An 11,256-nucleotide genomic window follows, 5' to 3' on the forward strand; every position below is an offset into this window, starting at 1 on the left:
ATCTAGTAATAGCTGAAAAATATATAAGTATATAAAGTATGTAAAAAAGGAAACTCATGTATATAATGTCCTTCCTCAGTTTCATAAAGGGAGAGTAAGGGCACTAAAGCAAGAGCAAAGTAGACATTTTTCTATTTTCTTTTCCAATACTATCTGCTGCTCTTGTTTTGCCCTAGGTTACCCATTCAAATTGGAAATTATAACGTAATGCAGGAAGTGGAAATTAACCAAGTATGCTGCCTTATCAGTTCTTTTTGTATTTCTGAATCCCTGGGTGGTGGGGGGAGGAGGAAGAGGGATTAAAAACAGCAGGAGGGAAGCTTGAGGGAAACAGATTTAAATCAGGACTTTCTCTGGGATAGTCACATTCTGATGTGGCAGGCAAGTTACAAGCCGTTTCAGGAGCTTCAGCAAATCGAAGGGCAATGGGCAGTGCAGATATAAAGAAAGGGTAATGGGCTAATGAGGCATTATTGCCAGGATTGAACAGTTTGGGCATCAAACTGAAAAGCTATTGGATTAAATAGCACCAAGAAATCTCCAACTTCAGAAATTCTCAACAATCAAATAAAATATACACTAAACTTTCAAGAGATACTTTTTCGGGTAGCCTAAGCTTGCTTTTCTGGATTGAAGAGATGCATGGCTACTGCATTTTGAAAACAGGCTGGGTCTACACAAGGGAGAGGTCCTAGGAAAGAAAGGAATTCGATTACCTATTTTGCAGAAGCCATTTTAACGATGTACACATGGTCAGATAGTTATTTTCTGCTCCCCTATATTCCACGGATGGCAAAATCACAACAAAAAGTGGCAGACTCTGTTACACTCCTGTGGACTCAGACTCCCGTGTTACAATTTTGAATTCGTCTTGGGGACCATCAGCCTATAAAACATGACCAATCTTGCTTGGAAGACACACTTGAAAACGGCCTATTAAGGGATAATAAACTCGCATATGTATCTCTTGCTGCTACCGCAGACCTCCACATTCCACTTGCCCTGAGCTGACTGGGAGAACAGGACACAATTTTCCCGTTTGCCACCATTAGGCTGAGCACGGTCCCAGTTCAGGAAGGAGATGGCAATTCCATTGACATCACGAAACTTGCCTTCGGCGGCCATGTCGTTGATACCCAACCAGAAGTCATTGACACCGGGCAGGCTCTTCTTACCGTAGTCTAGGAGGGAACTGATTTCGTCCGAGTTTCTGGGGACTACCAAGGTCCCTCCCTTGGAGATGCAGTCTTCATTGGCTTCGTGGAAATTCTTCAAGCCGTCTGAAGCAAGGTAGCATTTCTTTTGAACTTTCGTGCCTCGGAGACAGACTGTGAAGAAGTGAAATTTGACATATTAAGATGCTTTTTAAGTGTAATAGGCCGAGGACTTATTCTGGCAAATATCAGTAAATGTTTGTGGAATGAATGATGTCATGGCAATGATGAGTTAACATTAACTAAAGATTTTGTATGTGCCAGACACTGTGCCGGGAGTTTACATAAATGATTACCAATATGATCTGCTGCTCTTGTTTTGCCCTAGGTTACCCATTCAAATTGGAAATTATAATGTAATGCAGGAAGTGGAAATTAACCAAGTATGCTGCCTTATCAGTTCTTTTTGTATTTCTGAATCCCTGGATGGTGGGTATAATAATCGTATAATAATCATGACAATTCAATGAAGTGGTATTTTATTGCCTCTGTTTTTGTATATCAGGATATTGAAGTTAGGGCATTTACTAGTTGTAACAATTCAGCATGTAAGAATGTAACTTACATAGCACAAAGATCACAACTACAAGAACCTAGGTCAGTCCGAGCTTTAAAGCTTGGCCTTAAGCCCTTACTACTTCAATATACACTTAGTTTGTATAGCTATATTATGTACTGAATTTTCTTGTGACTTTTGGAACTAGATATTTTATAATTAAAAAAAATGAAAGTCTAAGTTTGCCTGTGGAGAGACAGAGATTTTCTTATCCAGATAATCAAAGCTCTGGTAACATTGTTTAGATTATCCAGGATAAACCGAACGTAAGGGCGGTTTTAGGCTGTAGTATTGGAGAAGAGGAGTCCCTGGGTGGTGCAACAGTTAATGTGCTTGGCCGCTAACTAAAAGGCTGGCAGTTCGAGTTCACCCAGAGGCACCTCAGAATAAGGGCGTGGCGATCTACTTCCGAAAACTCAGCCATTGAAAACCCTATGGAGCACAGTTCTACTCTGACACACGTGGGGCCACCATGAGTCGGAGTCGTTTTTTTTAACTGGAAAGTCAGGCTCCAGAGTCATATTGTCTGGATTTCAGCCTAGCTTTTACCTTGGATAAATTAATTTTTCTTTGCCTCAGTTTCCCAAGGATAATCATAATAGCACTATCTCAAAATTTGTTTGGGGGATTAATGTGCTAATTTTGCGAAGTATTTATAATGCCCAGCTCTGGGCAAAGGGTTAACAAAACCCATTCCCCTTCTGCAAGAGCATTTGATCTTCCTTTTATTTTCTCGTTCCGTTGCCCCTGATAGAAACTTGATAAAGGCAGTTTATCACCTGTGTTACTAGGCAACAGTGCTTGTGGTAAAAGGGACCCCTGATTGGTAACATGCACCTGGCCTGGGAATTATAGATACTTGATGGAAAGCATAACTTCAAGTTTCCTGAAAGCGTGACTCTTGTAATTGGGCAGGTCTCTTGTGGGAACCCTGGAAGCCTTGTTTGTGGGGTTTTTATAAGACAGGTATTGGGTCCTGTGGGGTATAAGACTTGTAAGCCAGGGGGCTCCTGAACCTACCCAGTGTGAGTCTCATTTCCTCACTCCTGGGGGGCCAAGGAACACAGCTTCTGGACAATAGCGCACATGGCTACATAGGCCCCTGGGAGCTCTAAACTGAAAAACAAACCAAACCCACTGCCATCAAGTCGATTGTGAATCATAGCAACCCTTTAGCACAGAGTAGAACTGCCCCCATAGGGTTTCCTAGGCATGATGGTTAAGCATTTGGCTGCTAAACAAAAGGCTGGCAGTTTGAATCCACCAGCTGCTCCTTGGAAACCCTATGGGGCAATTCTACTCTATCCTATAGGATCACTATGAGTCGGAATTGACTTAATGGCAATGGGTTTGGTTTTTTTTTTTTTTTAAATCTTTACAGAAGCAGATTGTGGGTTTGAACTGCTGAACTTTTTGGTTAGCAGCTGAGTGCTTAACCACTGAACAGTCAGGGCTCCTTCTGGGAGCTTTACTCCCATGGAAAAGGAATACCCACTGCCCTGTTGGCAAGCTGTGGTTCTAACCATTGTTCTTCTACATGCTCTGATGCTGAGTGTGGCCCGAGTGAGTCCGTGATCCTGTGTATATTGAACCTCAGCAGATCTCCTGGTGGACGCTTAGTAAACACCCAATAAATGCAAATTATTTTAGCCAATTAATAATTGCTTCCATGCTGTATCATTACCCGTTAGAAAAGAATTACAGACTGACTTTTAAAATGTATTCCTGAAATGCCTATTTTTATTTCTATACCACCCATACGCAGGCTAGCTTGAAATTAGGAGAACTGAGTGGCAAATCAAGCTGATTTCCCAAAACACTTGTCTCCTCAACTTTTGAGTTCTGTGGCCATCGTATGTAACCTTCCTGGACACATCTCTGGCTTGTCCTTTACAAGACGACTCCCGGAACATGACATGTGTTTTGAACCACCACTGGCACTCCCCATTTCTCTTCCTATTTCTGTTGGGACAAGGCATAAGTGAGGTGGAGTCTCACCTGTCTGCAAGGCCTGAATTTCCTTCAGGGCATTGACTTCTCTCCAGAGCTTTTCAACTTGGGTCTTCAGGTCTCCATCATCTGGGGAAATTTTAGAGTGGGGTGGGGTAGGAGGGATGAAAAACATATGATTAAAATAAAATAAATAAAATGAAAGCTTAGAATCCAGAATCCAAGGTGAGGTGATGTCATGGGTTGAATTGTGTCCCCCCAAAATATCTGTCAACTTGGTTAGATCGTGATTCCCAGTATTGTATGATTGTCTACCATTCTGTCATCTGATGTGATTTCCCTGTATGTTGTAAATCCTATCACTATGATGTAATAAAATGGATTAGTGGCAGTTATATTGTTTGTGTTATATTGATGAGATCCATAAGATTAGATAGTGCCTTAAGCCAATCTCTTTTGACATATAAAAGAGAGAAGCAATCAGAGAGACATGGGGACTTCATACCACCAAGAAAGCAATGCCAGGAGCAGAGCATGTCTTTGGACCTGAGGTTCCTGTGCTGAGATCCTCCCAGACCAAGGGAAGCCTGATGACAAAGACCTTCCTCCAGAGTTGACAGAGAGAGAAAGCCTTTCCCTGGAGCTGGGGCCCTGAGTTTGGACTTCTAAACTATTTTGAGAGAATAAACTTCTCTTTGTTAAATCCATGCACTTGGGGTATTTCTGTTATAGCAGCACTAGATGACCAAGACAGGTGATTTTGATGCAATCGAGTCCGTTTTATATGAAAAATAATTCAGGATAATAACTTGGGCAAGAAGATCCATGAGACTTTGGTGGAGGCAACAATACTAGGATGTCCTTCTGCAAGACGAGTCTTCTGTCTATGCCTCTACTCCCATCCTGTGGGACTCTCCCTCAGTCATTAGACTCCAGACTCATTGACTTTCAGATGCATCCTAGAGTGAACTGTCTTACTCCAGTTCCCTTTCCCTTGCGTTCTTCCTGGGATACTCTTGCCCCAGCTCTTGCCATGACCTTCTCCTTCTCAAGACACAGTGTAAATATTTCAGGATTTTCCGATCATCTTTAAATTAGCATCTTTCCCGTTAATCTCTTTCTTTAAATCTTGTATATTTTCTTCAGGTAACTCTCTCTAATCTTTAATTATTCTACTTTATTTTCTTTGGCTTATTATCTGTGGTACCCCTGATGCTTAACACAATGCTTGGCACCTAACAGGTGCTCCTAATATTTGTAAAATGAATAGACACTTTACAGTCTGCAAAATGCTTCTGTTATTTTTATTTGAACTTCAAAAGTAGCTATGAAGGGAGGAAAATGAGATCTCCACTGAAGAATGAGGAGGACTACAATGAACTAAATAACTTAGCAGATAAGTGGCAGAACTCAGGCTCTGACTGATTTGGGTTTCCAGTTCACAAGCCCTTTCACAGCTAATTATCAGACATAGTGGCTACTTGCAGGGTTAAGCCATCTCCATGAAGACAAAAGGAAAAGGCAGTGATTTTAAAGGGCCATGTACAAATATATCTATATTAAGGATTAGCAACTTACTTAGTTTTGAATGTCATTGATTCTTTACAGCTGTTCTTGACCAATGTATGAGAAGAATGCCTAATGAAAAGATAAAAAAACTAAAATCCAGACCTGATGGGAACTCTCTTAGAGACTGACGGCTTGTATGCTACTCAAAGACTGAATTATAATAAATCATAAAAATTAAAGAATATTAAAAACCACCAAACGCTGTGTGCCAGGAGCCTAATTATCTAAATAATCTTATAAGGTAAACACTACCATTATCCCCATTTCACAGACGAAAAAATAGGGGCACAGAAAGATGAATTTACCTGCCAAGGGTTACCCAGCTAGAAAGGTGCAGAATCAGGATTTGAACCTCGATGACTCTAAGCCTACTCTTTTCTCACCTGTTAGTCATTTGCTGTTGTTGTTGTTAGGTACCGTCAAGTCAGTTCCAACTCATAGCAACCCTATGCACAACAGAATGAAACACTGCCCAGTCCTGTGCCATCCTTACAATCGTTATACTTGAGCCCATTGTTGAAGCCACTGTGTCAATCCATTTCGTTGAGGGTGTTCCTCTTTTCTGCTGACCCTGTACCTTACCAAGCATGATGATCTTCTCCAGGGACTGATCCCTCCTGGCAACATGTCCAAAGTATGTGAGATGCAGTCTCACCATCCTTGCTTCTAAGGAGCACTCTGGTTGTACTTATTCCAAGACAGATTTATTCATTCTTTTGGCAGTCCATGGCATAGTCAATATTCTTCACCAACCCCATAATTCAAAGGTGTCAATTCTTATTTGGTCTTCCCTATTCATTGTCCAGCTTTCACATACATATGATGCGATTGAAAATACCACGGCTTGGGTCAGGCTTACCTTAGTCTTCAAGGTGACATCTTTGCTTTTCAACACTTTAAAGAGGTCCTTTGCCCAATGCAATGTGTCTTTTGATTTCTTGACTGCTGCTTCCATGGGTGTTGATTGTGGATTCAAGTAAAATGAAATCCTTAATAACTTTAATCTTTTCTCCATTTATTATGATGTTGTTGATTGTTCCAGTTGTGAGGATTTTTGTTTTCTTTATGTTGAGATGTAATCCGTACTGAAGGCTGTGGTCTTTGATCTTCGTTAGTAAGTGCTTCAAGTCCTCTTCACTTTCAGCAAGCAAGGTTGTGTCATCTGCATAACGCAGGTTGTTAATGAGTCTTCCTCCAATCCTGGTGTCCCATTCTTCTTCATATAGTCCAGCTTCTCGGATTATTTTCTCAGCATACAGATTGAATAGGTATGGTGAAAGGATACAACCCTGAGGCACTCCTTTCCTGACTTTAAACCACTCAGTATCCCCTTGTTCTTTCCAAACAACTGCCTCTTGGTCTATGTACAGGCTCCTCATGAGCACAATTAAGTGTTCTGGAATTCCCATTCTTTGCAATGTTACCCATAGTTTGTTATGATCCACACAGTCGGAACCTTCGCATAGTCAATAAAACATAGGTAAATATCCTTCTGATATTCTCTGCTTTCAGTCAGGATCCACCTGACATTAGCAGTGATATCCTGGTTCCACATCCTCTTCTGAATCTGGCCTGAATTTCTGGCAGTTCCCTGCTGATATACTGCTGCAGCCACTTTTGAATGACCTTCAGCAAAATGTTAGTCATTTAGTGCTGCTATAACAGAAATACCACAAATGGATGTCTTTAACAAAAAGAAGTTTATTCTCTCACAGTCCAGTAGGGTAGAAGTCCGAATTCAGGGTGCCGGCTCCAGGGGAAGGCTTTCTGTCTGTGTCTGCTCTGGAGGAAGCATCCTTGGTCTAGGACCATCTCAGCACAGGAACCTCAGGTCCAAAGGACGTGCTCTGCTCCCGGCACTGCTTTCTTGGTGGTATGAAGTCCCCATGTCTCTTTGCTCGTGTCTCTCTTTTATGTCTCAAAAGAGATTGGCTTAAGACACTACCTAATCTTATAGACCTCATCAATATAACTGCCACCCATCCGTCTTATTACATCATAGTGATAGGATTTACAACACATAGGAAAATCACATAAAACGGTGGACAGTCACACAATACTGAGAACCATGATCCAGCTAAGTTGACAGATATTTGGGGGGGGATACAATTCAATCCATGACATCATCCCTCTGAGCTACTTCTGCACAGCGATTGCCTTTACCTCCTTGATGCCTAGCACATAGCCTCAGAGAACATGCTTAAAGTTTGATATGAACTGACCACAGCTGCTGCTTTGTGGGGATGCCATATACAGACTGTATCTGTCTTGCGTTTTCATGACAGTCCCCATTCTAAATATGCTAATTTACTATTCCCTAAAAAAAAAAAAAAAAGTTTTTTTTTTTTTCTAAACATATGTCTCTCAAACCAAGTCTTTCCACCTTTGGGTTAGGAAAATGCCATCTATGGTGACCAGGGGTGGCTCCCACCTCTGTTTCACTTAATGTTGTACATTAATTCCTAAAGCATCCAGTAGCTCAGCTCAGAAATACAATAACCCAAAGATTTCCTTGATGGAACCATTCAATCCAAAATAAATATATGAATACACTCAGAATGCAAAACCACAGCTAGTGGAGACCGGACTTGCTTCCAAGTCATAAGCCATCGCCTCAACAAATGTCATTTCCCATCCCTCTCAGCTTCCTGTTCCATGCTACTTAAATAAGTGGCCTCCACTGAAATGGTTATAAACATTATAATTAATGTGAAGACACTTGAATTAATATGAGCATCCTGGGAGGTCATTATGAAAGTCATTCTCCAAGTGGCTTGGGCCTCTCTGCTGCTATCCTTTGTGGCTAATGTGATGTATTTGTCTACAATGAACAAAGGGAATACACTGAACAACTATTCCACCACAAAATTTATATTTTATTCATTAATACAACACATAATTTGCTGACACCTATTTTATTAAGTAAGTAGCAGGAAAATCTTGGGTTTGGAGCTAAATCTCTCAATTGCCATTTTAGTCCAAAAAAAACAGACTTCCTTCCATTTTTTTATTACTATTCTCCAAAAGTAGGTAGTTTAGAAATGCAGAAATAATTTAAATGACCACTAAACATATGAAAAAATGCTCAACCTTACTAACAATAAAAGAAATGCAAATTTAAAAAGTTTTTGTTTTTGTTTCTCAGGTTAACAAGGCTTAAATTGTTGATATGATGTTGGGTTGGCAAGGCGTGGGGAGTGGGCACACTCATACACTGAAGACAGGAGCACAGATTAGTGCTATCATCTTGGGAGCCAATTAGTGTGATTAACTTGAAATTTTACTTCTGGAAATGTACCATAACATCCTAGCATGGGAATTAATACACGTGTACAAAGCAGTTTCTTGGGGCACTGTTTCTAAGAGAGATGGATTTGTGAATAAAAGCTCACCAAGAGAGAACAGATTGTATGTCATGAGCCATCCATACAATGGAATACTATGCAGCTCTTAAAAGGAATGAGGCCTGCCTCACACTGATCACTCTGCAAGATTTAATAGATGAAACAAACCCATTTGTCTGCCAAATTCTCAGTTGTTAAAAGTATCCATTTTAAATTGTACTTTTAAAAAACTCTGGGAATATTACCACCCAACAGTTAGTGGGTAATTCTTCGGAGAAGATTGGGAGGGAGAACAGAGCTTTCATTTTCTACTTCATAAAATTTGGTATTATTTTCAGATATTTAAAATATTTTTAAAAGCGTGTGTGCCTGTGTGTGTGTGTGTGCATCAGTGCATGGCGGGGGCGGGGGGGGAGAGCTGTTTGACAAGTCTAACAACTAATTGTTACACCTACTGTAAAATCTAGTTTCTTTGATCTAATGGCAAAAATTAGCAAAAAACTGCTTGGGAGGGTTGATATTTAAGATGAGCATCAACTGGATATTATCTAATTAATTAAAAAAAAAAGTGTTGTGTGCACATGTATATGAAGAGAGAAACCTGGATACTACCCAAGCTGCTATCACTTCAAAAACACATACACAGCTTATGTACACACACACACTCACACTCACACACATACTCACAGCCCTTCCCAACCACATCCCTACTGGGTGGTCACCATTTTGCCACTCCCTCCCAGTGGTGAGAAAATGCTGGCAACAAACATCTGCCACGTCAACTGTTTGCCTTTCTTCTCTCTCCCTCTACCCCTGCCCTCATCTTCAGCAATACACTTGGTCAATTATATGAAATATTTTAATCTTTCATTAAAAGAGCTAACACAGAAGTATAATACTTTATAAGAAAAAAAAAAAAATCCCACTTAAGAAACCTTGCGTCAGAAGTAAATTTTATAAACGAATTCCCCTGGAAAAGGATACTTCTTAATCATCAAATCAAACACAACAAGGCAATCCCCCTGCTTTATTGACTGGCTGCCTATGTTTGGTGTCAAATCAAGACTTCGACCTTTTGGTATTTGTGTTTGGAGCTAAATCTCTCAATGGCCATTTTTAGTTCAAAAAACGGACTTCGTTACTAAGGAAGTGAAATTAACAAGGAAAAAGCTCCATAGTATTTACCTGGGAACATCCTGAAGGTATGAGAATAAGACTGGGCATGAGAAAGAGCATCGCCCGAGGCCTTGGTGCTTTTTTGTTTTGCTTTGGTTTCAGCATATTGCGAATAAATTTCCATCATCTTTATTCTCTGAAACTTCTTTTTTTTTTTTTACCCAATTGAAGCTACTTAAAATTTGGGATTGCTTGGAGATTTAGTTTTCCATTAAAATATCTTCCAAACACTATATGTGACTTTTTGAACTGAAACATTTTTAAGTTAAAGAGAGGTTTGGTTTCTCTGTCTATGACATGAGAAGTTGAAATATATAGTATTTTTTTTTTTTTTATCCTAATGCCATGGTGGTACAGTGGCTAAGAGCTATGGCTGCTAACTGGAAGGTCAGCAGTTTGAATCCACCAGCCACTCCTTGGAAATCCTATGGGGCAGTTCTACTCTGTCCTAATAGGTCGCTATGAGTCAGAATCAACTCAATGGCAAAGGGTTTGATTTGGTTTTGGTTTAGCTTTATGCTGCCAGAGACACAGAAATATACCTGTTTGATAACCAATGACAAAAAGGAAACTACAATTACCAACAGAACTATCTTATACTACACAAAGAGTATAGTTACCCTATAAATATTTTATATTTGTATGTAGTTATACAACATCTACATAAGAAACAGTGTGCCCTATAAATCGATAAATTCTATTTGACTCATCATTCATACCAGATGTCTACATACCCAGGCGAGCCCCCTGTGAAGAACATTCTAAGCCCACCTGGCCAAGGATATGCAATAAAGAAGTTTTTTACATTAAAAAAAGTTTTGCTTTTTTTTTTCTTTTCTGTAAAAAAAAAAAAAAAAAAAAAACCCACCATGTAATTCTAGACATATCAAATTGTCCCAGGGAATTAAAAGGTCACTCAAGCCCCTGAAATGCCATATTTACATGACGACCTGGTACTGCCATCAGGGACCATCTCCTGGAGAAGTTTAGAAGTTAACATTGTTTAGAACCTTTCTACACTGAGCAAGCCTAGAATTTTGCTTGACTGAGCATCTCTGTTACCTTTCGCTCGGCGTTTGCTGTGCTTCCTGGCTTTTAATTTAGATGTGTGGCTGGTGGTCTGATCCAGGAGCAAGGTGACAACCAGGATGCAAACTATAAGTCCATTCTTTGCCATGGCTCTTGGGCAGGCCTGACAGGCCGCTCTGCCAGCCCCTCTTAGCAGCTCTGGAGCAAGTAGCTGGCACAGCTACATCTTGCTTTGGAAAGCCTGGGGCCAGCTTTATAAGAGTGAGCTGTGACGGTTGGCTGCAATCCCTGCTGACGATATGTTTGAATGCCTCTGCTGGCCACAGCATAAGGTGGCCCCTTGTTCTCATGCTTCTGTTAGATTTTTTAATTTTTTTAAATTTCTGCTGCGTTTCCTAATTGTGTATTTTCCAAAGTG

The 11,256-nt window shown here is 40.3% G+C and overlaps 1 protein-coding gene across 1 annotated transcript; it reads right to left on the reverse strand.

Annotated features, from left to right (window-relative positions):
- Window positions 1-285: 285 nt before the first annotated feature.
- Window positions 286-10,998, reverse strand: CLEC3A (C-type lectin domain family 3 member A). The gene is made up of 3 exons (XM_003418095.3): window positions 10,872-10,998; window positions 3,769-3,849; window positions 286-1,328 (listed from the first exon to the last, which is right to left on the reverse strand). The coding sequence occupies exons 1-3, from the start codon at window positions 10,984-10,986 to the stop codon at window positions 937-939; spliced, it is 588 nt and encodes a 195-aa protein (XP_003418143.1). The 5' UTR covers window positions 10,987-10,998; the 3' UTR covers window positions 286-936.
- Window positions 10,999-11,256: the final 258 nt, after the last annotated feature.

This window comes from Loxodonta africana, chromosome 21 (assembly GCF_030014295.1).
Source record: "Loxodonta africana isolate mLoxAfr1 chromosome 21, mLoxAfr1.hap2, whole genome shotgun sequence".
Classification (NCBI taxonomy): Eukaryota; Metazoa; Chordata; class Mammalia; order Proboscidea; family Elephantidae; genus Loxodonta; species Loxodonta africana.

Bases quoted from the DNA above. Each gene is read 5' to 3' on its own strand.
- CLEC3A (XM_003418095.3), bottom strand. From the start codon at position 10,986: ATGGCAAAGAATGGACTTATAGTTTGCATCCTGGTTGTCACCTTGCTC. The intron at 3,850-10,871 runs GTAACAGAGATG...AAATTTCCCCAG, and splicing joins CAGCAAACGCCGAGCGAAAG to ATGATGGAGACCTGAAGACC. The intron at 1,329-3,768 runs GTGAGACTCCAC...ACTTCTTCACAG, and splicing joins AATTCAGGCCTTGCAGACAG to TCTGTCTCCGAGGCACGAAA.